Source organism: Neovison vison, chromosome X (genome assembly GCF_020171115.1).
Source record: "Neovison vison isolate M4711 chromosome X, ASM_NN_V1, whole genome shotgun sequence".
Lineage (NCBI taxonomy): Eukaryota > Metazoa > Chordata > Mammalia > Carnivora > Mustelidae > Neogale > Neogale vison.
Genome location: NC_058105.1, coordinates 88,949,046 through 88,976,051, shown reverse-complemented (window position 1 = coordinate 88,976,051; position 27,006 = coordinate 88,949,046). Strand labels below are relative to the sequence as shown.

Genomic DNA, 27,006 nt, shown 5'->3' with positions numbered 1-27,006 from the left:
CCTCCCTAGGATTGCAGAACAGAGAGCCTCTGGGTTGTGACACCGTTAATAATGTCTGTCCCCATGTACTGAGCAGTTTGATGCTCACCAAGCCCTATTCTCTCTTAGGCTGTGCGCCAGTGCAGTCTCATTTCCATCACTGCTAAGGGGTTTATTCCACCAACCATGATCCTTTACCCGAAATTTGAAGTCCCCAAAGCTCTGGAAATAGCTTTCCCACGTACTGGGCACCCTTTGGTTACAAAACCTAACCTGACTTAATGAGGGACAATTTTCAGTTCTGGCTTATCCCACTTATTGTGAACGATTTCCACCCCTTTACTTGAATAAATATTAAGGCTTTTTATTATTATTATTATTTTAAAACGGGGCTGCCTCAGACCTCGCTGAGAGTGTTAAGAAATACACAGCTTTCTAAGATCCGAAATATTCAGAATTCTGGAAACATGCCTGGGTTTAACCATGGCCTCAGCCATTTTTACAGCTAAGGAAACTGAGTCATGTGCTTCCCCAAAACCAGATCCCCGAGGTTCTGAATTGAGGCAGCACCGAAAGCATTCCTATTCCGAAAGCGCAAAAGGTCCCGCCATTACCGCACATGGTACCCCGAAATGCCAAGCCTCAAAGGCTGGCGCCCCCGGAGGTGGGGCGCCCAGGGGGCTACGCACCCAGCGGGGAGTACCCTTGGCAGGCGGGGCAAAGGGGCTTCCGGGGCGGCAGCCACCTGGCCCGGCCCCCTCCGGCCCCGCCCGCTTCTGCTCTGCGAGGTGATTCACTCCCTCCTTCGCCCCGGGGGCCCCCTTCCCAGCCAGACGGCGGGCAAGACGGCAGGGTGTGCAGCGTCCCGAAATCCGCCAGAAAGCGAGTAGATACTCCGCGTCCCTAGGGACTCCGGCCCACCCCATGGCGGATTCCGAGCGCCTCTCGGCCCCCGGCTGCTGGGCCGCCTGCACCAACTTTTCGCGCACCCGAAAGGGAATTCTCCTGTTTGCTGAGATTGTGAGCGTCCCGGGACAGGAGGGTGGGCAAAGGCAGGGTGGAGTGGCTGGACCATGAGGAGCCCGGAGGCCCCGGGTGAGGCAGGCGCGGGTCTGGAGGCGCTCCGCAGTGGGGCGCGGGAGGGTGGGTTGGTGGTGGAGGCCCGAATCCAGGGGCTCGGGGCGAACCAGTGGGGATTGGAGAAGGTGGTCAGGAGCTGCTGGGCTACGGGGTGCCGCAAGGAGACCATAGCGCCTATGGGGGGGCCTTGTGGAGGGAGACCGCGTGGACACATTGGTGGGCTCCTCGGAGGGATCCCAGGGGGCTAGGAGGCGGGGCGGGGGCCTCTCGTGGCAGGGCGTGGCGCGGCCTGGGCACTGGCGGGCGGGCTGGCTGCGCGCCCAGAGGCGGGGCCTGTTGGGGTGGGGCCCTGAGCCCTGGTCCTACGGTGTAGGGCGGTTCGCCCTTTACGAGTTCTTCCTTGCCCTTCTGTGGTCGGGAGGATGTCCTTAGCTCTTCGGGCCGCTCGGGGAGCCTGGGTTTCCCACCCTTGGCTTCCTGAAAGTGGGAGCCACTTTGATTCACTTGTAAAAGGGGTGCGACGCCTTTAACAGAGTCCTGCCCCTCCGGTGTCACTCTCACCGCTTCCCAAAGGGGTTGCCGAGGGAACCGCAGGTCCCGCCCCTGTCAAGGCCCTGAAGCTGGCGCCAGCAGTGCTCACCAAACACCTGGCAGCACCACTCCCTGCAGCCCGCCCCTATGCTGTAAGGGAAAAGGCGGGGAATCGAGGCACCCAGCTCTATCCCTTCCTAGGTGCCCCCCCCCCCCGGCAAGTCACTTAACCTCTTAGTGCCTCAGTTTTCTCATCTATAAAATAAGGATACTAATAATAGTACCCAGCTTATGGGGTTGTCATGATGATTAAGTAAATTCCTACTTGTACAGCCTCTAGAACAACTTTTGGGACAGTGAGCACAAAGTAAACGTTTAGCTGTTAGTATTTGTCATCTTTCCAGCCCTGGTAGGCATCGTTGGAGTTTGAGACCTCCAATTTAAGCCAAATCCCCTCAGCCCTGGATGCTGATTGGAGGGGGGGGGGTTGTCCCCTTTCCCCTGTCATCCTTCCAGATATTGTGCCTGGTGATTCTGATCTGCTTCAGTGCCTCCACGCCAGGATACTCCTCCCTGTCCGTGGTCGAGATGATCCTTGCTGCTATCTTCTTTGTCATCTACATGTGTGACCTGCATACGAAGATACAGATCATCAACTGGCCTTGGAGTGTGAGAAAGGGGCAGGACTAGGGAGGATCCCCGGGGCAGTTGGGATGGTCCTGGGACCGAAGATGCTGACTTCCCCTCTTCTCCCCATGCCTCACAGGACTTCTTCCGAACCCTCATAGCGGCCATCCTCTACCTGATCACCTCCATTGTTGTCCTTGTTGAGGGAGGAAACCACTCCAAAATCATCGCAGGGGTAAAAGCCACAGAGGCAGCTCCAAGGCAAAGATAGGGGTTAGAGAATCCAGGGCCCAGTTCTGCTTCTGCTTTTGGGAGAAAGTATATGGCCCTTAGCAGGTCACACTTGTCCTCAGAGCCTGCAGGAAGGTCTGGACCGTGCTCTGGTTGTCCTCCCGAGATCATCATTTTCCACGAAAGGCCATGCCTTGTCCAACACAAGGACCTCTGTGGAAAGCACAAAGAGGTGGCCCCTTTGTCAACACACGAGACTACCATCCACTAGAACTTTGTCTTGAATGTACAATGTGCATGGTGCCACTGACGTGTGGGGCCACTGTGTGGTTACCCTGTGTTGGGAGGTTCTAGGAGGAGGGAGGATGGGGTAGATTCCCATCTCCTGGCTTGTCCCTAGGGCTCTCTGGCTTCCTGATCTGGGGTTTTAGTCACCATCCCTGCATGGGAGCAGTCATTGGAGGTGGTAGATAGAAGGAAGCAAGAGGCTGAGTAGGCTGACGGACCTAATACAACCTCCCTTGTGCCCATCCCCACCCTCAGGTACTGGGCCTACTTGCCACAAGCCTCTTTGGCTATGATGCCTACATCACCTTCCCCTTGCGGCAGCAAAGACATACAGCAGCTCCTACTGGTGAGTGTGTGTGTTAGTGGGGGGAAGTGTTGCTGGGGGTTTGAGTAGGAAAGGGGGTCTCCCACGGGCACAAATGCCCCCTTATTGATACTGATGGCTTTAGCCCATGAGTACCATAAGCTTCAGTATTCCTTGTCTGGAAATGGGCATAGGATCCTGCCAATGCTTTCCTCTCTTTTCCTCACTTGCAGACCCTGCAGATGGCCCGGTGTAGGTGAACTCCCTTCATTTCTCTCTGAAGCCTGCAAATAACACTTCCTTCGAGAAACTCCTCCCTGCCCCGACAACACTCCCAGCCAACTCCCAGCCTCTTACTGAAGTACAAGTGCCTTTATTGGGAGAATCTGTCTTCCTACCTGCCAGTCCCTCCTGGGTGTGGCCACCTTTATGGGTGTGCCTCTGTCTCCCTTCCTTCTGCAGCACCCAGGAGGAGACACTTGTTCTGCCTGGACTATGCACCCACTGAAGCCACAAAATGAGGGTGGGGGGGGCCCAGATTTCAGATTCTAGGCCCTAGGTTGTGACCCACACCAAATAAACTCCTCTATGTGGGGGGTGGTTCTGGGGGGGATAAATAAACAGATTGTTACAACATATGATAATGAATAAATTAATCCTTTGGTCAAATGTGGATAAATCTCAAGCAACAGGAGGGGGAAAATTGGGGAGGGGACAGCTGGAGCAAGGAGGTAAAGAAGCCAGGCCTGTTTTACAGCAAATATTAAATTACTTCATTAACACAAACAGATGAAGGAGGAAGGGGATTTATGGCTTGGGCTGGGAGACGGATCATCTCCACTGACGGGAGAACAGAACCCTCCAGGACTACACTGCCTTCAAGCCACGATGCAGTTCTTGTCTCTGGCCTGGCGAGGCATCCCTGGGCGAGAGCTCCTGGGGAGCTGTGGAGATGGGGATTTGGGGGTTCCAGTTGCATTGTCCTTAGCAGGGCCGGGCCTGCAAAGATGCGGGGGCAGGGGGATGCGTTCCCCTAGGAAGAAGCCATCCTCCTCTGAGGACTCAGAGCTGGGGCTAGAAGGTGAGCTGGAGCAAGATCCTGAGTCTGACCCTGATCCCAAATCACACTGGTGGTGGTGATGTCTGCCTGAGTGGCGGCGGTGATGATGATGATGGTGGTGGTGGCGACGGCGGCGATGGGTGGGGCCTCTGGGTGGGGGACTACGAGGCCTGCGACGTTGTGCTGGGGGTGCACTCAGGGTCCGCCGAGGACCTCCTTCAGACACCAGAGGATCACGGAAGCTGACGCGAGGGGTGCTCTGGCGACCAAAGGCACCATCTTCTGGGCTCGGATCAGGCTGGCTGGGGAGTCCTGGGGGCGGCTCTGGGGGGCTGCGGAGCCCCAGCTCTGGCATAGAGTGGCGGTGGGGGGCCCCTCTCAGAAAGTGGGTGGGCTCCTCAGGGCCTGCAACTAGAAAGAGAGATGGAGCAACTCCCTGTTATCTGGCCCCTGAGGGGAGGCCGGTAGAAGGGACTTCTCTCCACCTTACCCCATCAGGACTGGGAAAGTGGGAGCAGCAGATGGAGGGCCGCAGGGAGGTGGGGGGAGTTTGGGAAATGTGAAGCTTGGAGCAGACTCTGGGTGGAGGGAATAGAAGCGTGGCTTCTGACGTAAGGGGGGGTGACATTGACTAAAGTCGACCAAGTTAGCCATAGAATGGGGGGTGGGGCCTGGGCACAGAGGGAGGAAGGTGAGGGGTTTGGAGGAAAGGAGGAAGAACTTGGGTTCAAGAGGGAACAAGTTGAGGCTAGGGGACGGGCCTTGTAACGGAGAGGGGCGGAGCCAGGGTTCACAAGGGGTAGTGTGGGCTGGAGACTAGTCCTAGCATGGTTTGGGGATGCAGCCTGGACGGAGGTGGGGGCGAGGCCAGGGATGCCACCTGAGAAGGGTCTGGGCCCGCCAAGGGGAGGGGTCCGGCTTGAGGTGGGGGCGGGGACTCGGAGAGGCTAGGCGTGCCTCCAGGGTTAGCTCACCGGCCTCTGGCTCCGTGCTGGTCCCTTTGGTGGCGGTCTCTGACGCCTCCGCAGTGGAGAAAGAGGCTGTGGATGCTGTGAGAGGTGTGGAGACCGTGCCCGCGCTCCAGCTCCGGCGGCCCGTCCCGGAAGCTGTGGGCTCAGACCCCAGGCTGCAGGCTCTCGAGCAGAAGATCAGGCCACGGCGTGGCAGGAAGGGGCGGCCCAGGAGAGCTCGCCCGCAGCGACTACAGCAGAAGCAGCGGTCTGAGGCGTGCCAGTGCTGGCCCTCATAAGCCATCTGACCCTGGTCCAGGCCTGCGGGGATGGAAGAGAGGGGGAAAACTGAGGCAGAGCCAGCAGGCATAGCCCTTGCCTGTCCTGAATGGGGCCCATCTTGGGAAGAGGCAGGGAATCTGAGGCAGGGCACCCCAAGATGCCCTCCCTCCCAACTCTCCAGAATGGGGCTCTTTTCTGGAGGAAGAAGGGAAACTGAGGTTTGGGCTTCACTCTAAGTTTCTTCATCCTTTCTCTCTGTGAAACCAGCTGATGTCTCCTCGTCTCCTTCTCTTTTTTTCCCAGGGTGCCCCCTCCCAGACTGGGGGTGGGCATTGGACTCTTGAGATGTGGGTCAGGTGGATGGAGTGTAAAAGGTGGACCGGTGGATGGAGTGTAAAAGGTGGACCTGAAGGAAAGTTGGGGGGCAGAGCTTAGAAGGTAGGGCAGGGCCTTGGTGGGAAAGGAGTGGGTCTTAGAGGGCAGGGTGCAGCTCAGGAGGCAGGACTGTACCTAGCTGAGGGAGGAGTTTTAGAGACTATGGAGTCTGGGAGAGTTGGGCCTCCGCTGAGGGAGTAAGAGGGTGGCCACAGGGGGCTAGGGGAGCTGGGAATTAGGGGGAACCCTGGAAGTGGGCATAGATATGCAGTGGTGCCTAGGGTCACGCAGATGGGGTTTCATAAGTCCAGCATGATGGGGGATACTGGTGAGAGACTTGAAGTAAAGGGTGTAGGGCTATAGTGCAGGCACTAGACCGCAAGTATGGAGTATAACGGAGGATCCTGGTGGGGTGGTGCTATGGCCAGGCTTTCCATGTGTCGCCCCGTCCCTTTTCCTATTCACCCACCAATGTGTTCCCCACAGCCATCACAGTACTCAGCGTGGCGGGCCTCGTAGCAGGCGCAGCAGTGGGGGCGGCTCTGACGCATGACATAGCGCTGCCCTCCCAGCGATGCTTCGCATTCGAAGCAGCAGAAGTGCCCCATGTGCCAGTGCCGGCCCTCGGCCTCGGTGCACTCAGGGGAGAAGATGATCTGAGGGGGGAAGGAAAGGGGATAGGGACACGGGCCACCTTGGCCATCAGAAGGGCCTTCCCCTGGCCCCGCTCACCCTCCACTCCCACCCCGGGGTGGACAGGCATGAACCTCGTCACAGGCTTGGCAACGCGGGCGCAGGCGCTCTGCGTGGTGGCGGCCGCAGTAGACTTTGCCGGCATGGTAGAAGTAGATGAGGTCCACCAGCAGCTCGCGGCACGTGGAGCACACGAAACACTGTGGGTGCCAGCAGGCACCCAGGCCTGCTCGGCTGGCAAACACAGCGATGTCGCCACCTCCGATCTGCTTCCCGCACTGCCAGATGACAGAGAGACGCTGCCACTGACAGTCAGACCAGATGGGGGTCTGCCGAGGCCTGTCACACTTGGGCCTGCCCCTGGCCAACTTCTGTGACCCTAACCCACAGAGACTGGCCCTTCTAATTGTGGGTGGCCTTAAAGGCAAGTCTTGTCCTTAGGGAGCTGGGGAAATCAAAGAGACAGGCCAGGGGGCGCCTAGGTGGCTCAGTTGGTTAAGCATCTGGCTTCAGCTCAGGTCATGATCTCAGGCAGGCCTGGGATGGAGTTCCATACTGGGCTCCCTACCCAGCGGGGAACCCGATTATCTCTCTCTCTAGTTGTCACTCTCTCAAGTAAATAAAATCTTAAAAAGAGAGAGAGAGAGAGATAGACAGGCCAGGCCCAGTGGGGGAACCTTAGCAATGAACCTCACCTTAGAACCTCACAGGAGGATCTAGGGTCAGGCTCCATCTGCCGGGAGGGGCCTTGAAGACCAATTCTACCTGCCACTGGGCCCTATAGACAGGCCAGACCACTGTGGGTCAGTTCTTAAGGACATGTCTTAAACACAAGAGGACCAGAGAGACAGCCCACTCTTCACATCCACTGTGAAGAGGGAACTAATAGAGAAGGTCCACTAGGGCCTCCTTAGAGACAGACCACAGTCAACCATGAGCTGAGAGGGAACAAGCCCTGTCCACCAGGGGGCCCTGCAGACAGATCTTGCTGGCCAGGGAGGCCTTAAGGCATGGTCCCTGCCTAAAGGTGGGATGTGAGGAAAGGACCCCATCCACCAGAGGGGACATGAGAGACAGACCCCTAGGACTGAAGCAGCAGGCTTCATCTCTTCCCAGGGCCTGGAGCAAAGGCACTGCTCTCACCCACTGGGGCCCTCCCTGGCTCACCTCCTCACAGATGGCCCCAGTGATGGTCACGGGGAAGATGCGCACGGTGCCACGGCCCAGGTTCTCCCGCTTCCGCTGCTGGCTGAAGGCTCTGAGCTCTTTCTTCTCCTCCTCCTCCAGTGCTGTGCAGTACTGTGCCTGGGGTGGGAGGGTCTTCCAGGCTCCTCCCACCATGCTCCCCCACCCCTTCCAGAATTTATCCACACTCAGTTTACCTCTAGGCTTTGGTATAGCTGGGTGCTTCCTGCCCGACATTTCCACCCTTTACCTCCTTTCCAGGGCTCAGCTGTGGTATGGCCAAGGAATGGCCCACCTGTCCCTGCCTGTGCACACCTTTCACATTGGATGGGCTTCCCTTTCCTCCCCTGACCCTGTGTGTTTCTTTCCAGCTGCTTAGCATTTGCCCTGGTTGCGCCCTGCCCCCTCACTACCTGGCATGGCCTTTCTGTCTTCTCGCTCCTCACCTCACTGTCGTGTGGGGGCAGCTGGTGCAGCAGCTGCTTGATCCTGTATTTTTCCCCGGGACTGTTGACGTAGGGAACCTTATCCTCTGGGAGACAGCTGAAAAATTGGTATACCTGGGAAGATGTCGGGGACGGGAGAGAACAATTGAGACTAGGGGTGAGCTGGGATGCAGTGGGATGGTGGGCCCCTACTTCTCGGAGAATGTTCAAGTCATCGGAAGGGACTGTCTACTGACACTCTCCACCTTTCCTTCCTACAGATCATTTCCATCACCTCCCAAACATGCCATGAGTTCCTTCAGGCCTTGACCCCACGTTTCTCTCCAGCTGCTGTCCCCATTTTTTCTTTTACAGCAGAGTTCCTCAAAAGAGCTGTGGGCACTCACCCCCTCCACTTCCTCTCCCATTGTCTCCAGACCCAACTCCCCAGGCTTCCCCGCCCCTTCCATCCCTGCTGCTCCTCAAAGCTGTTCCTGTCCCAGCCATTGACATGTCCACACCTTCAGAATCCTTTTTCGGGTCTCAGTCCTCATCCAGCCGGACCCATAAGTAGCACTGAACACAGCTTATCACTCCCTTTTCCTGGAAATGCTTTGTTCCCTTGGCTTCCAGAACACTGTCCTCAGTTTCCTCCTACCTTATTGGCTGTTCCTTCTCTGTCCCCTTTTTGGTTCTTCTTCAAGTAACCGACCCCCAAATATGGGAGGAGCCTCAGGCTCATCCATGGTTCCCTTGCCTCTCTCTACATTCGCTCCCTGGGGAATCACATCCAAACTCATGGTTATAAATACCACTTCATGGCTCATGTTTCACAAATCCATACCTCCAGCCCTGTGACACCTCCCTTGAGTGCCAGGCCACATGGCCACTCACATCTCTGATGGGCATCTCAGAACTCCAGATGGCCAAAACCGAACTTATGCTCTGCCTTGGCCTGTCCCCTGTCAGTTAATCCATCCCTCCTTGAGGTCATCTTTGACTCCTCTCTCTCACACACCCACAAGCAAATCCTCTTAGCTCTGCTTTCAAAATGTATCCAGAATCTGACCACCACTCACTACTTCCACTGCCAACATGGTTATTAGTCATGGTCCCCCTGCCTCGACCCTCACACCTATAGCCTATTTTCCTCACAGTAGCCAGAGGGGGAGCCTGTTTAATCCGAAAGCAAACCACATCCCTTCTCCGGTCACAACCTTCTTGTGACTTCTCCTTCATTCAGAATAGAGGTCAAAGTCTTCCCCATGTCTCCCTCCCCACCTCTGTCCTCACTTCCACTCCCTCTCCCAGTCACTCACTCTGCTCTAGCCACAATGGTAATGGTCTCCTCACCGTTCCCCACACAGCCGAGCACACTCCTGCCTCAGGGCCTTTGCTTGGCTATTCCTCTTGCCTGGATAGCTCTAACCATGGATATATGCATGGCACTTCTTTACCTCCTTCAGGAAGCCCAAAAATCATATTTTCATAGAAGCTGACCCAGGTACCCTATTTACAATTCTAAGAGTTCTCTCCTTCACTTCTTCCCTGCCTTTTTTTTTTTTTTAATTCCATAGCCCTTAAACTATCTGACATATTTTTCCAGGTGTGTTTACTGGCTGGTGCTCACTTTAAGACTCTAAGCTCCATGTGGGCAGACATATTTTGTGTATGTCTTATCCACTGCTGTGGCCCCAGTGCCCAGAACAAAGTGTGACATGCAGTAGGTGCTCAATAACTATTTTTTGAGCGAATCCATTAATGGAAATGTGGAGAATGAAGCACTGGCATGAGACCTGAGTCAAGGGGTGGAATAGGAGTGAGGTGAACAGGCCCCGACCAACCTGCTCAGTGATCATTCAGTATTCGCCAAGAATTGTGGGGGAATGATCACCGTGAGATTTCAGGGGGGTCAGAAGGATTCACATGGTCTCATGTTGTCCCAGAAATAGGATTCTACCTGAGTGTGTGTATGTGTGTGCTGTGTGTGCGTGTGCGTGTAAGCATCTACTGGAGAAGAAGAGTGGGTGGCAGCCTCTGGTCACCTGCTCTGGCTTGAGACCAGGGGGCACCCAGGCATACTCCTCCGAGGCACAGCCTGAGTCATCATCGGAGATGGAGTGGCGCTGGAAGTCCGAGATTAGCCGACACATGATGCGCTCCAGGTCCACAGGCACCGTGTGCACCGCGTGCTCCTCCCTCGGGCATTTGCAGTGCTGACAGATCTTTCTGAGGGGACGGGGATGGAGGTCAGTGATTAAGGGGTGGCTCCCTTGGACCCCTGAGCAGCCCATGAAGGTCCAACTAAGGGGCAGGGACAGGCAGATCAGCACCACCCAAGGACTTCTGGGCCTGGGGGAGGGGCTGCGGTGGGTGAGACCCCGAGAGGAGGGCAAGGCTGGGAGCTGGGGGCAGGGCTGTAGGGTCTGCAGGCCCGCCTACGACTTTTATCTCTGGGACTCAGGTCAGACTTTCCAGGCGGTGGGCCTGAATAGGGGCGGGGCTCTGAGTCTGAGATTGGAGCTTTAAATTCAGGGGGGTTTCTCCTCGGGACTGGCTTTGGAGGTTGTGGGGGAACTTTCCCTAGAAGCGGGCTCTGGCCTGTGCTGAGGCTCTGAACTTGTGGGCAGGTGGGGGCTCCGAGCCTGTAGATGTGCCAGCTGTGGACTCTGGGGTATTTTGAGATGTTTGGGGTACAGTGCTCCAGGGGGAGGACGGGACACTGGGTCCACGAGAGGAATTTTGAGCCTGAGAGGCACTGGATGTCAGCGGACGATGCTCAGCGCCTTGGGACTGAGGATTTCCCTAGGGATGGGACTCTGGCGTGTGATAACCGTCTGGGGGCGGGGCTATGGAGCGGGTGGAGCTTTCCTGGGAACAGGACAATTGGGAACGAGTCAGGGGGCGGGGCCCTGAAGCTGAGCGTGAGGCTCCACCCCAGCTGAGTTGCTCTGGTGGACCCGGCTCAAGCCTAGGGGTGTGGCCGAAGCTTCTAGGGGTTTCCCCTGACGGCGGGGCCCTGACAAAGGCGAGGCGCTTGACGGTCACCTACCTCCATCCATGCAGTAGGAAGCCGGGGCACTGCTCCCTGCAGGAGTTGCAGGGCTGGCCGCGATCTGGGTCCTCCGCCTCTGGAGGCTGAAGTGTATGGGGACAGACGCGGGACCCGGCGAGGCGCGGGGGCGGGGAGAGAGAAGTCAGCGCCCGCCTCTCCACTCCGGCGACCGCACGCTGGGGCCTGTCCCACCAGGGCAGCGCTGGGCAGGCTGGGACAGCGCCCGCAGCGCGGGGGAGGAGGGTACGACTGAGGTAAAGGCGGAGCAGCTGAGACCACCTCCCCGTAAACCCCCTTTTCAGGGAATTCCCTTCCCCCTCACCCAGCCTTGGATACCTCCCACCTGCCTCTGACTTCTTCAGACCTCACACACCTCTCCCGAACTCAGAATACTCTCCCCACCTGAGCACAGAGTCCCTAATCTGGGTGTCTCATCTCAGGCCTCACCTTGGCCCCTTCTCTGCCCAGGAGGCCAGCAGGACTCCGGTTCCACAGGGTAGGAGTCTGCGGCCCCATCCTTACTCGGGATCCCTACAATAACCCTTCCCCTCTTTTCTAAATCTCAACAGCCAACCCCTAAATCCTGGCTTTCCCCTTTCATACCCAAGGAACTGGAGACCCTCCTTCAGGATCTCAGGAGGCCTCTGATCCATTGAATAACCCCCACCCCAAGAAGCCCTGGTCTTCACCCTTCACATCCTAGGGCTATTCACTCCCTGGACCACCAAACCCAGACCCCACCCAAAGACCCCCTCCAAAAGAAAAGCAACGCTGCTATCTAGGAAGTCAAGAAAGCTCCTGGCTCAAGTAGAAGCCTGGAAGCCCTCTTCTCCCGCATCCTAATCCCTGGACCCTTAATATTCAGGCACCCCAGGAGTGTGACCTCACCCCTAAGATCGCCTTCTGTCAAAGTACTGGGGAAGTCCCTTTCCTCAGAAATTCAGGAGGTCCTCGTTCAGTCCAGGACCCCAGAATCCAGTCTGTTGGCCCTCAGAATCCCTTCCCAGAATTCACACGAGAAGGGAGCCCACCAGGTCCCTGGGGTGCTGATAGAAGTATGCAGAGAGGTGAGTAGGGAACAGGTGCCATCAGACCTCCGCCTTCCTCAATCCGCACACTTCCAGCAGCCCCAGCCCCTCCGTTCTGGGAATCTGGGGTTGGGGATTCCCAGACCCTCGATGGAGCGCCTCCTCGTTATTCCAATTCCCTGCTCCCGGGCCTCAGTTTATCCCTGACTCCCACCGCTGCCCCAAGTCTCGCTCACCGCGCGCCCGGAGCGGCGCCTCCGGGACCCACGCGCGAACATGGCGCGCCCGGGCAGGGTCAAGCCGGGCAGGGTCAGGCCGATGGAATCCTCACGGCCGTCAGGCCACCGCGCGTCCGGCCTGGGAGCTCTGTTCCGTAAATCTGACACCGGCGTGGGAGGAGCGCGCCCCGCACGGTCCGCCCCTGGCCCTGTGCTCACTCCTGGGCCAAGGCGCCCCCTGCCTAGAGGTGAGGGGCAGGCAGCCCAGGAGCGCCATATGGGAGAGCTCCCCAGCCTTCTTGCCCTGGACCCAAGCCAGGCCTCAGAAGGCATGGCCCACAGGGCCTCCCACGGAATAGTCTAGGGCTTGAGGGCTCTGCAGCGGAGGAGGGGGGACTTGGAAGTGGTGAGCTAGGGTATTTGTGTTGGCATTTCGTGTCCGTTTATCTTGGAAGTTCATTTGGAGGAGGGGAGGGGTTAAAGCAACCTTTTGGCGCTCCTCCCCACTGGTGATATTCTGAGGGTCTCTTTCCCCCGGATGAATGCTGCAACAATGATCCCCAAGCCCATCGCAGTCCCAGCTGGTGCTCCCTCGCCACCATCAGAGAGCTGGCTCTCATATACCCCCACAGCCTCCACTCCCAGGCCTTAACAGAGCCAGGACTATTTGAGATTTATGGGGGAAAGATGTGAAAGTCACTGGACAGATTCCGAGGCCTCACCTCCTGCTCCCTTCCCTTCCTTACAGGTCCAGCTGTCTTGTCGCCCTAAGTCCTGAGAAATAGATCTTAAAGCTTTCCCTCCCTTGACTTCCATTTTTCTCTCTCCAGTTAGATATCTTTTTCCTGGAGCTCAGTCCCATAGCTGGGAGTCTCTCCTTCGCCTGTCAGGCTTCGCCGTGCCTCAGGGCTGGGAGGAGGGGGTCCCCAGCCTGCCATCAGAACTCGGGCGCTGGGCGGGGGTTTCTAATTAGGCAAGGTGGGGGCAGCAGCCGTCGGGTCTTTCAGCGTGGGCCTAGGGTACCTCCTCCATACTCAACTCCATTATGCACATCCCAGTCACTTCCCACCCCTCCCTGCCCCGGGGAGGAGCCAGGGAGAGGTGAAAGGGAATGAATGAATGAGGTAAGGAGTCACCCCAGTGCTCCGCCCACTGGCCTTGCAGCCCAGAGGGTCTCCCGAGTTCTTCAGCTCCGGCGGGGAAAGGAAATGGCGAGAAAGCTGGGTCTGAAGAATAAGAGGCCGGTGGGTAGGGGGAAGTCTCCCTGTGAAGTATAGGAGTCCTAGCCGGACCCCCTGGGGTTTGAGGACAGGGCTCCACAGGGCCTGGGAAGGGGTGTGCGGCTAGTGGGCCAGAATTAGAACCGAACCCTAGAAAGACAGGGAGTTCGGCAGCCAGTGGGCAGTGGGCAGGGCTACTCAGAGCGTGACTGGGAATGATCAGATTGGCAACACGGCTGGAGGGACCTGACATGAGGGGGTGACTTGAAAGGCAAGTCCAGCAGGTCAGGGGCGGAACTTCCTCTCGCCGCCTCTCCCCGACCTCTCTGTCTTCCTCCCCCCTCTCCAGAGAAAAAAGACACACTGAGAAATCAGAGCCGGGAAGACTAGGTGGTTGAGGAGTTTATTTAGGGGAGGAGAATTAATCCTATTTGTTCTTCCTTGGGGAGGTCTTCAAACAATACCGAAGGGCTAGGAAAGGGGTGGGGGGCGTCTGGAGGAGAGAGGGAGGGACCACAGCCAGACAAAATGGCAACACACGATCACAGGCACTACCGACGTCACAGACACAGCGGAGGGTGCAGGATAGGGACTCCAGACCAGGCCGGGGTGTGAAGGGAGGGAAGAGGCACGGAAAGGGAGGAGAGGGGGTGGGCCGGCCCCACAGACCCGTTGGCTCTGTCCTCTGACTACCTAGCTGTCCTGTCACACGGGAGTGGGCAAGGGTGTGAGGGGTGCTTCTCTCTGGATCCCATCCCTTACCCTCCAAGCCTTATCTCTCGGCTCCTCCCAGGCCACCTCAATCCTCAGTTTTGGCCAGAGATATTTCCGCCCCCCACTCCACCGCCAAACCCGCCCACTTTAAAACATTTTTTGCACTGCTCCATTGGGGTGGCCTGCCCCTTCTGAAACAGCCACGAACACCCACTCTGCGCCCCGCCCTGTCCAGAACTCAGACCTCACGTCAAGCTTGGCCCATTCCTGAATCCCACTTCTCGCCTTGCACAAGATCTGCCCCCTTTAGAATCAAACTCGGTCTCCTGAATATTCCTAGCTCTACCGCTTCAGTACACTCTGGTTCCAATCCAAGACCCGCCCACTCTGGAGCCTCACCCATTCCTGGTTCAGGCCCCACCCCTCTAAAACCCAGTCCTCAGGTCACACCCCTTCTTGTCCTATTTCAAATCCTGCCCACTTTTGGGGCCTGACCCTTGCCTCACTCAAAGCTCCACCAATTCTAGAACCGGGCTCTCAGCCTCATTCCAACAACCCCTACTCCAGAATGCTCTATGGCACCCCTCTTCCTCAGACTCTAGATCCAGTATGTCTGGAACCCACACCCCTTGCTTACCGGTCCTCTTCACCCAAGAGCTCCCCTCAAGTCCTCCTCAGGTCAAGTCCCCCAATCTGCTTTTCTCCCCCCTCAGGGTTGAATTTCCCCTCACGGCCCCTGTTCAGACATTGCTGGAGTAGTCAAGGCCAGTTGGGAGGAGGGAAGGGAGAGAGGGGAGAGAGTCTGAAGTCACACCGACCGGTTCCATAGTGTAATGGTTAGCACTCTGGACTCTGAAGTCACACCGACCCTCCCCACTTAGCTGAGACCTGTCTTTTCCCTGTTCCCCTTTTCAGAGTCCCCCAACCTCAGGGCACAGGGCCAGGGAACAGACAGGGGCCAAGGGATGCAAAGGAAGGGGTGGGGTTAGGAGAGGGACCCACTCAAGGTCAGGCCCCTAATGCATGAGGGGTATGGAGTGGGGGCAGGGCTCGGACAGATAAATAGATATTTATATATAATATATATATATATAAACAGCAAAGAGAGTTAGAGTCTCCTGGCTTGAGGGGCGGAGACCTGGGGCATAGGGGTGGAAAGGGCGGCAGGGCTTCTGAGCTCTTGCCCACCCATGGGGTCCTCCCGGGCTGCACTGACCTGTGGAGACAAAAGACAGAAAGGAGAGGGGGTCCAGACATAGGTTGTGTCCTTAGGGTGGGGGGCTGGGCTGCTATGCCTCCACCTTGGCTTTACCCTCTGCATGCTGTGCCTTTTCTTCCTTCCTCCTTCACTCATAGTCCTTGGGTCAGCTTCATCCCAGATGCCCCTACTGGGAAGGTAGTGCTTGTGCCCACTAGATTAAGTACCAAAGACATTGTGGTCCCCCCTCCACCAACCCAAAATATCCATTAACATGTTACTGTTCTAGCCGTTGGTGATAGACCGTATTGGGCGAAACAAAGCTGCTTATCTTTGTGGTGCTTGTGTTGTGATGGAGAAGACAGACTTCAAACAACAAAAATGTGTTAAGTGAGTTATCGAGTATGACATCAGGTGATAGTAAGTGCAATGTAAAAGTAAAAGGTAGACTAGGGTGAGGGGGATTAGGAGTGCCAGTAGGGGAAGAAATTTTGCTGTGGTAAGTGGGGTAGTCAGAGAAGAACTCATTTAAGAAATGATATTGGAATAAAGAGTTAAGGACATGAGGGAGTGAGCCATGCAGATAACTGGGATGAAGAAAAATCCAGGCAGGGGGAATAGCCAGTACAAGGGCCCTGGGGTAGAGCCACGTCTAGTGTGTTTGAGGAACAGCAAGAAGGTCAGCGCGGTTTGAGTGGAGTAAGCAAGGGGCAGTGGTAGGAGATGTCAGAGAGGCTGGTAATGGGGTCATATAGGGCCTTGTGGACTAGGCTGAGGACGTCAGCTTTGGCTCTGGATGAGGTGTAAGTCACTGGAAGAATTTGAGCAGAGAAGCATGAAATGAGAATACATGTCTCATGTTGTTTCTATTATTTCCTCAATAAATGTTTCTTAACATTAGTAGGGCTCTGAGTGATGTGTGTACATCATGAATAAGTCATGGTCACGTCCTGTAGTTTAGTGGAAGAGACAGTCAATAAATACATAAATTAATAATTACAGACTGTGATAACAAAAGCACAGGGTACTGTAAGAGAGATAAGAAAGGGGAATTTTAAAAAGCTGGCCAGGTAAGGTTATCAAAAGTAAGTGTGGGTGCAAAACTCCAGGGGGAAAACAAGTAACAAAGCCCTGAATTTGGCTTGTGCCTGGAACATGGTTGGGGTGGGGAGTGGGAGGAGGTGGGAGATCGGAGAAGGGAAGGGTGAGGCTTGGTGTCATGCCTGGTGTGGGCTTTAGCTTTTAAGGAGAGTGAGATGGGAGCCCAGGCAGAGCTCTGAGCACAGGAGGGCAGTGTCAGGATTTAGGATTTAACAGGATCCCTCCAATGCTGTGAGTAGAACAGAATGGGGATGTGGGGGGCGCCTGGGTGGCTTAGTTGGTTGGGCAGGTGCCTTCAGCTCAGGTCATGATCCCGGAGTCCTGGGATCGAGTCCCACATTGGGCTCCCTGCTCGGCGGAGAGTCTGCTTCTCCCTCTGACCTCTCCCCTCTCATGCTCTCTTTCATTCTCTCTCTCTCTCAAATAAATAAATAATTAAAAAAAAAAAAGAATGGGGATGTGGGTAGAAAGCTGTGATGTCCAGGGGAGAGGACAGTGAGACGTGGAAGATTATGGATATATTTTAATGGTAGAGTCAACAGGAATTTTTGATGAATTAGATATGAGGTACCTAATAAACTCCTCCCTGCTCTTTCCACCCTGGCCAAGTGCCAGAAGCTACCTCCATCCACGTGTCGTCATCTCCCCCTCTTCCCATTTCCCTCCCTCACAGGTGAGGAAATCAGACTTCTCAGACCCAGCAAAAAGGCCCAGAAGCCTCCCATTGCCTCCGCCTGCCCCCTTCCTTCCGTGAAATTCCACACTACCTCCCTCACCACAGGGGTTGGTGAGAGATGTTAGATCTATCACCACCTCTGGGACTGGTGTCCTCGACTGACCTTCATGACCAAGGCCCTTTACCCTCACCATCTTTTGGCCTTATTAGAACAAACTGGCTTATCAATCACTTCTAAGGATCACGTCTTTCCTCGGCGGATTCCTGCACTACGCAAGTCCTCCAGTCATTCCCTTCTTTCATTGGTTGCTCTGTCCGCTTTTCTCTCCCCTCCCTTCCGTCAGAGAGGCCCTTCTACTTCTCTCCCATTGGCTTTTCATTCCGCCCGTCTTCAAGCACTTTTCTCTTGCTCCCCACCTATTGGCTAGTTTTTCATTCTTCCTATTAGCTCCGCCTCTCTATTGGCGCCTCCAAGCCCCCACCCTGTGCCTACGTATCAATTACTCTTGACTCTTATTGGCTTACTGACCCGCCCGTCCCCCTTCCCGTACCATTCTTGGCCGCGCCGCCCGCCCGTCACTCACCAGACTACATCTGATTGGAGAAGGAGGTGGGCGCGCCCTGAGGGCCATATCCTTGCTGCCCGTAGTCTCCCTGAGGCCCGTAGCCGCCGCCGCCGCCGCCGGCCGGCTGCCCGTAGTCGGGCTGGTAGCCGCCCTGGGGCCCGTAGGAGTCCTGGGGCCCGTACCCGCCTGGGCCCTGCCCGTAGCCTGCCTCGCCATAGGCGTCCCCGGGTGCTGGTTGCTTCTCGGGGGCGCCGGGAGGTGCACGCATGAATGGGGCAGCCCAGCCTGTCTCCTTGAACACGAACCACAGGTTGCCGACCCAGAGCACCAAATTCAGGAAGCCGAACACCTGCGGGAAGACAAAGCCAGGCCGTCGTCTTGTGCCTGTTGATTTGGCCCCGGGGGACGTCGAGGCCGCGCGCGCAGAGCATAGAGACGTGGCCTCCCAAAGGGTGGTGGTTTCTAAAACCAGGACCCTCCAGAGTGCTGGTGCATGAACGCCAATGTGCAGAAAAGTCACCTGGGGCAGGGGGCATGGGGCGTGTTAGAATTCACACTTTCAGGGATGTTGACATCTATCACTATTACACACATACATTTATACATGTATAAAATATAATAATATAAATTTGTAATAAAGTAAAATGTTAAGCATAAATTTTTATTATGTATGTAGATATATTAACAGATGCATATACACATACGTATATACGCATATACAAAGTATATAAATATATGCTTTTATATTAAAACAAATACATGGAGCTTAAATATATACAATATAATTCAATTTTGGGACAGGCAGTAATAGCTCCTCTTTACAGTTGAGGAAGCTGAGGCCTGGAGACGCTAAGATGCTCCAAGTCTCACACCCAGCAAGTGATAGAAAAAAAGTTGGGGGGCCCCTGGGTGGCTCAGTGGGTTAAAGCCTCTGCCTTCGGCTCAGGTCAGGATCCCAGGGTCCTGGGATCGAGTCCCACATCGGGCTCTCTGCTCAGCGCGGAGCCTGCTTCCCCCACCTCTCTCTGCCTGCCTCTCTGCCTACTTGTGATCTCTCTCTGTCCAGTAAATAAATAAAATCTTTTTTTTAAAAAAAAGTTGGTATCTTAGCATCTGTAGCACGTGTATACAACTTACCACATGCCAAGTCCTTTTCTAAGCACTTTGTATATTGCTAGTTCACTGAATACTCAACTTGGAGCAGGACCTCTTAGTAGTTTTCAATTTACATGCGCAGACTGAGGCTGAGAGGCTGAGTAACTAGTTAGCAGGTGGCAGAGCTGGGATTGAAGCGCAGACTGCCTGACTCTGGCCAGTAGGGGGAGTCCAATTGAGAAACATTTCAAGTTATTCTTACATTTTGCATACTGTAGGCAAAATGGTCCCAAGATGGTACCGAGTCGCCAGAGGTTCCCCACGATTAGGCTGGGCCTGGGATCCAGATCTCCCAAACGTAATCGGACAGAGAGTCTCATATTCCCTTCCTGAGGACTATTTGTGGTATTGCAGTGGTTATAATTGCTCTCTCATCCTTCAAGCCACTGTTGTTGGCATGCCTCCTCTGGGGATCCCTCTTGGATCTCCTTTGAATTCTCCCCTCATTCTCTCCACCGCTCCCCAAGCCAGACTGTGAGTTTCCCAGCCTCCCTCCGCAACTGGCCCAGCAGCCCAGCCACCTTCCCAGGGCTTACCACTGAAGTGTTGAGGCCAGAGGTCACAGGGTCCCTAAGCTCCTTGCATGTGTTCCCCGTCTGGTGGCAGACAGACATCCCTTTGATAATGTTCTCTGGGTCAGTGGCCATTTTCACGTCTGACAGTCCCTTGGCCCATGCTGATGAGCTAACCAGCCACATGAAGGCGAACACAGCTGTGGCCAGGAAGTCCTAGGGCAGGCAAGGAGAGGCAGATGGCACTGTGACTAGGCTGCTTCATGACATGCTGTGGGGCCTCCTCAGATCACAGGCTTTCTTGGGAGGGGGAGGCCCCACAGTAAAACCCTGTCTCTCTCCTGCCTTTTCAGCTCTGAAGCCCCCAGTACTCACTTAAAGGTGAGCATTCCTAGCTTGGGCGTTTATGTGTGTGCGTGCGCGCACGTGTGTGTCTGTGACACAGAGGATGTGGGATTGTAATTATGATGTGTGGGTATGTGTGGGGGGATTTTGTGGGATGGTTTCCGAATCTGTGGCAAGTAGCGTGTCTTTCTACTTTCATCTGAATGTGGGAATTTATGTCATTTTGTGTCGGGATGAGGGTGTATGAGTACAGCTGTGTAGGAATCAAAGTGTCTGGGTGGCATGATGACAAGCATGACTATCACAGTGAACCTCTGTGCACCTTTCTTTGATCTAGACTGTGTGGTTGTGTGCAAGGTGGCAGGTTTCCAGGGGGTAGGTCTGTCTGGGATTCTGTGTGGGCTCTGAGTGGGTCCCTGTCTTTCTATGATTCGGTTTCTTTGATGCTCCCAGCAGCGGCAGCAGTAACATCTGTAGCTGTTATGGGGACTGCTGGCATGTGGACTGTCTATGGTTTGGTAGGCGCCTATGAACATGACCGTGTCCCTGAGGCTCTATGTCCCCCGGGCCCTGCACTTGAGCAGCTGTGGGGGGCTTACCATCATGGGTCCTTTGTTGTTCTCTCGGTACTTATTCTGCAGGAAGATGTAGGTGGCCAGAGCCCCCATGGAGTACAGAAAGGCAAACACAGCCACGGTGACAAAGAATTCAGCCGACGAGGAGTAGTCCCCCACCAGGAAGATTTTCTCCTTGTCCCCTCGGCAGGTGGGTGCGTCAAAGTACACTTGGTGCAGCCTGTGGAGAGACATGGCAGGTGTGGTCCAGACCCTAGGAACATGCCCCCCCGCCAATCAATAGTTCCCCAGATTCTGACAAGTTTCCTGGAAGAAAGAGGAGGAAATAACCCTTCATAGAGCACCTACTGTATACCAGTCACATTTTATGGATTGTTCACAGCATCCTGGGGAAATAGCTCTTAATCAATCCTTACTCTAACCCAGGAACTTTGACCTCTTGGTTATTTGTAGAACATCTGAGGCACCCTCCCACCCCAGGATCTTTGCACTGGAATGCCCTTCTCCTAGATATTACTCCCGTCATGTCCTTCAAGTTTTGCTCAATTGTCACTTCAGGGAGGCCTTCCCAGATCTCCGTATTAAAATCAAATGGAACCATTCCCTCCCAGTGCTCCTTAGCCCCCTTTCTAGCTCCATTTTTCTCTATGGCAGTGATACCCCATGCATCTGACATATCATGTGTTTTATGTTTTTCCTGGATTTCCCCCATACTTCAAAGAGGTCTGGGTTTTTTCCTTTGTTGTGTTCACTGCTGTATTCCTAAGACCTGGAACAGTGCTGCCACACAGTAGGTGCTCAGTGCATGTTCATCCAATGAAATGTACAGAGGCTCAGAGAAGTGCATTAACTTGCCTAAAGACACACAGCTGGGGAGAGAATGGCACAGTTGGGCTCTGAACACTGTGTTTCCCCCTACATCATGTTGACTTTTCTCACTACCTCACTTCAGGTCCCAAAGAGAAAAGAAATGTATGCTTAGCAGAGGAGAGCACAGAGACTACAAAACAAAAGACAGACGGACAGACAGACAGGAGGGTAGAAGGGATCCTGGAGCACACAGAACACATGTACGAATGTGAGGTGGAGAGGTGCAGATTGGGAAGGTGTCCTGGGACTAAGGCCTTTCCTGCGGTGTAACTGAGGTCATAGGGAGAAAATGCGTGTAGGGAGAAGGTCTTAGGTGGAGTCCCAGAGGTCTAGCCTCAGACTTGGGGGGCAGGATCCTGAGACAGAGCAAATGTTGCTAGTCCCCTTGTGTAGCAAAGGTCCTGAGGGAGGGAGCTTACACTTATTGATTGATCACCTGCAAGGCACTTTAGATAACTGCCTCACTTAATGACCCTCTCCCTAAATCCTCTAAATCAGGGATTAGTACACCCATTCAACAGATGAACAGAGGCTCAGCAAGGTTGTGTTAAGTTGCCCAAGGTTGTAGAGCTGCTAAAGGACAGAGCTAAGACTTGAATCTGGGTAAGTTTCTGGATTTCTAGTGGGCCAGGTTGGGAGAGATGGTGTCTTGTGGGAAATAGGGGGCCCTTGGGAGGTTATCAGGGCAGTGGGGGATTCAGCCAGGGGGACCATGGCGAAGACTTTTTTTCCCCTCGAAACTTGTGGGTAAAAGGCAGGTCTTCAGGACTGGAGGTCCTAGGTGAGGGAGCTACTAGAGAGTGGAGGTTTCTGTGGCCTTCTGGATTCCCAAAGGAATCCCAGCAGTATCCCAGGCTGCTAGTTCCTCCCCCTCCCCCAAACTCTGTTTCCTGTCTTCTGTGAACCAGTGGATCCCTGCTTCCCACTGCCCCTCAGGCCATGCCTCCCCTGGTGCTTCTTTTTCTTTCAACCATTGCTCAGGGTCTGTCCTGGATTTTCCTCTTTACACTCTTCCCTCTAACCCTGGGTGATCCCCTGAGCCTGCATTTATCCTTAGTGCTCAAAAATGCCCAATTTCCAACTCAAGCCCTGACCTCTTTCCTGAGTCCCTTAAACTTTTTTTATTTTCTTTATTTTAACAAGCCCTCGTGGCACACTTATTGTGTGCCCAGCACCGTGCTAAGCACTTTGCAAGTATTAACTCAGTCACTATTCATCATAATCTTAGAAGGGATATTATCGGACCCTTCTGCAGATGAGTAAATGGAGACCTGGAGCACTTAATGTGATTTGTCCAAGTAGTGGAGGAGCCTCAGAAGCCTCTACTGAGGGGCACCTGGGTGGCTCAGTGGGTTAAAGCCTCTGCCTTCGGCTCAGGTCATGATCCCAGGGTCCTGGGATCAAGCCCCATATCGGGCTCTCTGCTCGGTGGGGAGCCTGCTTCCCTTCTTCTCTCTCTGCCTGCCTCTCTGCCTGCTTATGATCTCTGTCTGTCAAATAAATAAATAAAATCTTTTTAAAAAAAGATTTTATTTATTTATTTATTTGACAGAGAGAGAGATCACAAGCAGGCAGAGAGGCAGGCAGAGAGAGAGAGAAGGAAGCAGGCTCCCGGCTGAGCAGAGAGCCCGATGCGCGGCTCGATCCCAGGACCCTGCGATCATGACCTGAGCCGAAGGCAGTGGCTTAACCCACTGAGCCACTCAGGCGCCCCAATAAATAAAATCTTAAAAAAAAAGAAGCCTCTACTGAAATTGTGTCTGTGGGTCTCTGTCTCCCCACTCCCCAGGAGGTAAGCATCATTGCGAGGGCAATGACCTTGCCTGCTTGTGCTTGTCCTCATGTTCCTAGCACCTGGCACACAGTATGAGCTCAGTGAATATCAGAATTGCTTAACTGGGTTTAATCATTCCCTATAGCTAATCAGACCCCCTCATTATTCTCTGTGATAAAACGCTGCATGAGGATCCCCTCTTTGAATTTCTCCCAGTCTGCAATCATCCTTTTTATCAATTTATTTGTTAACAAATGTTGGCTCCCAGAGGGAGCTTGGTCTGTTTTTTTTCTTTCCTTGTTATGTCCCCAGCATGTTGAGCAGAAACTGGCATACAGTAGGTTCTCTAAAAAATTGTGTATGGAATGAATGAATGAATGGGAATTAAATAATATTGGCTGACATTAATTGAGCAACTAGTGCTTTAAGGCTATTTATCCATATACACTTCTACTTTTGAATCTTGTTTATTGCCAGTCTTCTGCCCCTCCCCATTCACTAGAACACAGCCAGAGGGCACCAGCCAATGCCTGTCTTGCTCACCAGATGTCCTAGATGTCCAGAGCAGGGCCAGGCGTAAGGTAGGGACTCGGTGCATGTGCGGTGACCTGACCCACTATGGTCTCCTGAGGTGAGGGCTGAACAGGAGCCACTGCGGAGGCAGTATTGGCCAGTCCTACCCCAACCCCCACCATCTCCCCTGGGATCCCTGGGGTGGGCTAGGGTTGGGGGGCGCACCTGAAGGGGTACTCGAATTCAACCTCGATGCTGAGGTCACTCTCTGACTTGTTGGCACACTCCACGCTCAGCCGGAGCTCCCCGGTGTAACTGCCGCATGTGGCAAAGGCGAAGATAGCAAAGACCTTGGGCAGCAGGGATGGGGATGGTCATGGTGAGCCTGTGTACACGTGGGATGGGATGCCCTCCTCTGGACAGATCAGGGCCCAGCACAAGCAGCAGCAGATGGACCAGTCCCCACCCCCACCCCCTAATCAGGGCTCATCGGCTCCAAGGACAAGCTGATTACAGGGGTGTGGCTGTCTCTTCCAGTCTTTCTCTCAATGTCTCTCTCAGTCTCTATCTCTCGATGTTATGATCCCCCTCCTTCTCTCTTCTGTCTCAGTCTCTTTATTCCTCTATGTATTTCTGCCTGTCTCTGTTGTTCTCTGTGTCTCTGTTTCTCTTGGTATTTGTTTCTCTGTCTTTCTCAGATGTTTCTCTGTCTCTGTATCTCTGTTTCTCTCTCTGCCTCTACCTCTCTTGTATCCATGTAGGTCTCTTTCTGTCTCTTTTTCTCTGGCTCCATCCATGTAAATGTATGTCTCTCCCTGTGTGTATTTCCATCCTTGGTCTGCTTGTCTCCATCTCCCTGCTCTGTCTCTGACTCAGTCTCTGTATCATGATCTCTTTGTCTCTCTTGTGCATCTCTTTTTCTGTGTATCAGTTTCTCCTTTCCTTGCTCCCCTGAGTATCTCTCTTTTTCTGTTTCTGTCTCTCCCCCATCCCATTTTTTCTGCTACTCTTCCTGTATCTATTCCTCTTCTCATCTCTGTTCTCTATGCATCTCTGTCTCCCTTTTTCTTTGTCTCTTTCTCCTTGTCTCCATTCTCTCTCTCTCTCTCATCTCTCTCTGTTTTCTTCTTGGTATTTCCATTTCTGTTTCCATCCTTCCCTGTCTCTCATTCTGTCTCTGGATTTCTCTGGCTTTCCATCTTTTCTGCAGCAACCAGTTTCACACTCCACCTCCCCTGCCCCTCTCTCATCTCAAGGGAGGAGGTAAGACGTCACATTCTTCCACTTCACAATGGGGGTACCCTTGATCTTACATGACGTCACATCACAGCCCCTCTATTCACTGACCCCAGCCCCCAGGACCTCACCAATTCTTCCAACCTCTTCCACCCGCACCCATCCATCCATTCCTTGCTCCCCACCCCTACTCTTCCAGAGCCCACCACCTCCTTCTCTCTCCCAGTGGCCCAGACCACACTCACCCATTGCAGCACCTTCACGAAGCCAAGGGGCTCCTTGACCACCCGGAACTGACCCCCGGCCACCAGCTGAGGAGAGAAATGGTGGGGAGGGGGTAGGATTGTTGGGAATGGAAAGGGAGGTGAGAGGCAAGTCCACCAGGCAATGACCCCTGGGACTAGGGCATGTGACCTCCAGGAGTGAGTGATATTGGGAGAGAAGGGGTGAGAAGGAGAAAGTGACACTTCAGGGAAAGTGTGAGCACAGGGTCTCCGAGAGAAGATCCTTGGGGTTCAGGACTGGAGGGGAGGTCTGGGGAGATGGTGAGGTTGATGGCAGAGGGTTGTTGGGGTGAGGAAGATGGGGATGGGGTTGGTACTAATTAAGGAAGGGGAGAAGGTCTGAAACAGTAAAGGTGAGTCAGATGGTGAAGGGGATCAGGTGGAGAGAGTGAGGAAGGAGTTGGGGTTCATTAGGGTGGGGGAGGGGGTCTTGGGTGGTGAAGGTGAGTCATAACAGGGAAGGAGTCAGGTTGGCTAGGGTGGGGGAGGGGTCTGCAGCGGTAAAGGTGAGTCAGATGGTGGTGGTGGGGGTCTGAAATGATGAGGGTGGGAGGGGTTGGTACTGGTTAGAGATGGGTGAGGTTCTGAGGTGGTGAAGAAGTGTGAGATGGCAGGGAGGGTCTGGGCTGAGTAAGGTGGGGGAGGGCTGGGACATGGCTTCACTGGATATGTACTGGGGGAGGGGAGACTAGGGGTTTTGGAGAGGCAACGTCGCATCGTCCCCCTTGATCTGCTCTGGGGGAAAGGGTGGTCATCTACTGGGGTATCTTCCCTGGAGGGGCAGGTGTCAGCCCTCTCCCCCCCCACGCCTTCTGTCGCTCTATTTCCTAGCTCATCTATGAGCAACCCCCATCTTCCTTCCACTGTTCCTCCTCTTCCCGTCCCCGTTACCCCTACTCTAGCCCCAAGACCCCTCTTCCTCTCCTCACGGTTGCCGGTAAGGAACCGGGCTTCTGGCGGACCCCGCTGCTGCAGTGAGGACGGCCCTCGCTGCGGCAAAGGGCGCGCTCCTTTTCTCCACCTCCCTCTTCCTCCCTCGCCTGCCGTAGACCCCAGCCCCTGTGCTGGGGACCGACTGTCCGCTGCCAGGACCCTGGCCACCACCACTCGGAGTTGCCTGATTCGCGGCGATCCGGGCGGGGAGGCCGGGCAGCGGCGGGCTCTGTCCTCGGTGCTGGAACACGTACCTGATTCACCACGTCCATGTCTGCCAGCAGCAGCATCAGCAATGCGGGGGGCGGGAGGCGCCTGCTAACAAGGGCGGGCGCGGGGCGCGGCGGGGGCGGCGCGCAATCGTCGGAACAGCCCAGGCGGCCACGGCTCCGCCCCTCGCGCCCCCGCCCCACTCTCGGCGCGCGCCTGCACACAGCGGGCCGAACCTAAATCTCGCCAGCCGCCATTCCAGCCCTAGAGCTGGAGTCGCGAGAGCGCTCAGGGAGGATCGGTGTCTCGAAAAACACAGCCAGAGGTCTGGGGAGTGGAGGACCATTCGGTCCTACAGTAAAATGTTTTTGTCAGGCCCTTTACGGAGTTTGTTGAGTGTGTTCTTACAATAGCCCTATGTGGTAGGGACCATTAGCCCTGTTTTTTACAGATGAGGAAGATGAGTCCCCGGAGAGGTGTAGCTGCTTGCACAAGGTCGCCCCACTAGTATTTGGCAGTGCCCAAAGTCTCAGCGATTTCAGCGTAGTTCAAGTCTTAAAAACCCTCTCTCCTCCTCCAACCATCTCCCCTATTTCTCTATCCTTTTAGTCAAAATTTTGCTTGCTCCAACTCTACCCTTTACATCCTGTTTATTCCTCAGCTCTCTTTTAATCAGACTATCCCTCCTTCATGCTACTAAAACTAGGCCCACAAGGTCAACGGCGATTGCCATGTTGCAAAATCCAGTGGGTAAATACGATGAGAGTTTAAGATGTTCAACCTTGTTTATGCTAAAAGAAATGCCTATAAAAG

General features: G+C 54.7%; 3 protein-coding genes across 4 annotated transcripts; 1 reads left to right on the top strand and 2 right to left on the bottom strand.

The window, feature by feature from the left end:
• Positions 1 to 777: 777 nt before the first annotated feature.
• Positions 778 to 3,678, top strand: PLP2 (proteolipid protein 2). Its single transcript, XM_044234335.1, has 5 exons — positions 778 to 999; positions 2,107 to 2,259; positions 2,357 to 2,452; positions 2,992 to 3,082; positions 3,274 to 3,678. The coding sequence occupies exons 1-5, from the start codon at positions 904 to 906 to the stop codon at positions 3,294 to 3,296; spliced, it is 459 nt and encodes a 152-aa protein (XP_044090270.1). The 5' UTR covers positions 778 to 903; the 3' UTR covers positions 3,297 to 3,678.
• Positions 3,679 to 3,789: 111 nt separating this feature from the next.
• PRICKLE3 (prickle planar cell polarity protein 3) lies at positions 3,790 to 12,446 on the bottom strand. Of its 2 annotated transcripts, none has more exons than XM_044234333.1 (9): positions 12,330 to 12,446; positions 11,063 to 11,148; positions 10,056 to 10,239; positions 8,032 to 8,145; positions 7,568 to 7,753; positions 6,475 to 6,678; positions 6,177 to 6,363; positions 5,075 to 5,371; positions 3,790 to 4,511 (listed from the first exon to the last, which is right to left on the bottom strand). In XM_044234333.1, exons 1-9 carry the CDS (start codon positions 12,369 to 12,371, stop codon positions 3,919 to 3,921), a joined length of 1,893 nt encoding a protein of 630 aa, XP_044090268.1. In that variant the 5' UTR covers positions 12,372 to 12,446; the 3' UTR covers positions 3,790 to 3,918. The 2 variants fall into 2 exon arrangements, with proteins under 2 accessions (XP_044090268.1, XP_044090269.1); XM_044234334.1 differs by having other exon boundaries at positions 7,568 to 7,705; positions 12,330 to 12,445.
• Positions 12,447 to 13,907: 1,461 nt separating this feature from the next.
• LOC122897282 (synaptophysin) lies at positions 13,908 to 26,293 on the bottom strand. Its single transcript, XM_044235472.1, has 7 exons — positions 26,238 to 26,293; positions 25,012 to 25,077; positions 23,756 to 23,880; positions 20,398 to 20,593; positions 19,478 to 19,669; positions 17,805 to 18,135; positions 13,908 to 15,461 (listed from the first exon to the last, which is right to left on the bottom strand). The coding sequence occupies exons 1-6, from the start codon at positions 26,271 to 26,273 to the stop codon at positions 17,809 to 17,811; spliced, it is 942 nt and encodes a 313-aa protein (XP_044091407.1). The 5' UTR covers positions 26,274 to 26,293; the 3' UTR covers positions 13,908 to 15,461; positions 17,805 to 17,808.
• Between the last annotated feature and the right edge of the window lie 713 nt (positions 26,294 to 27,006).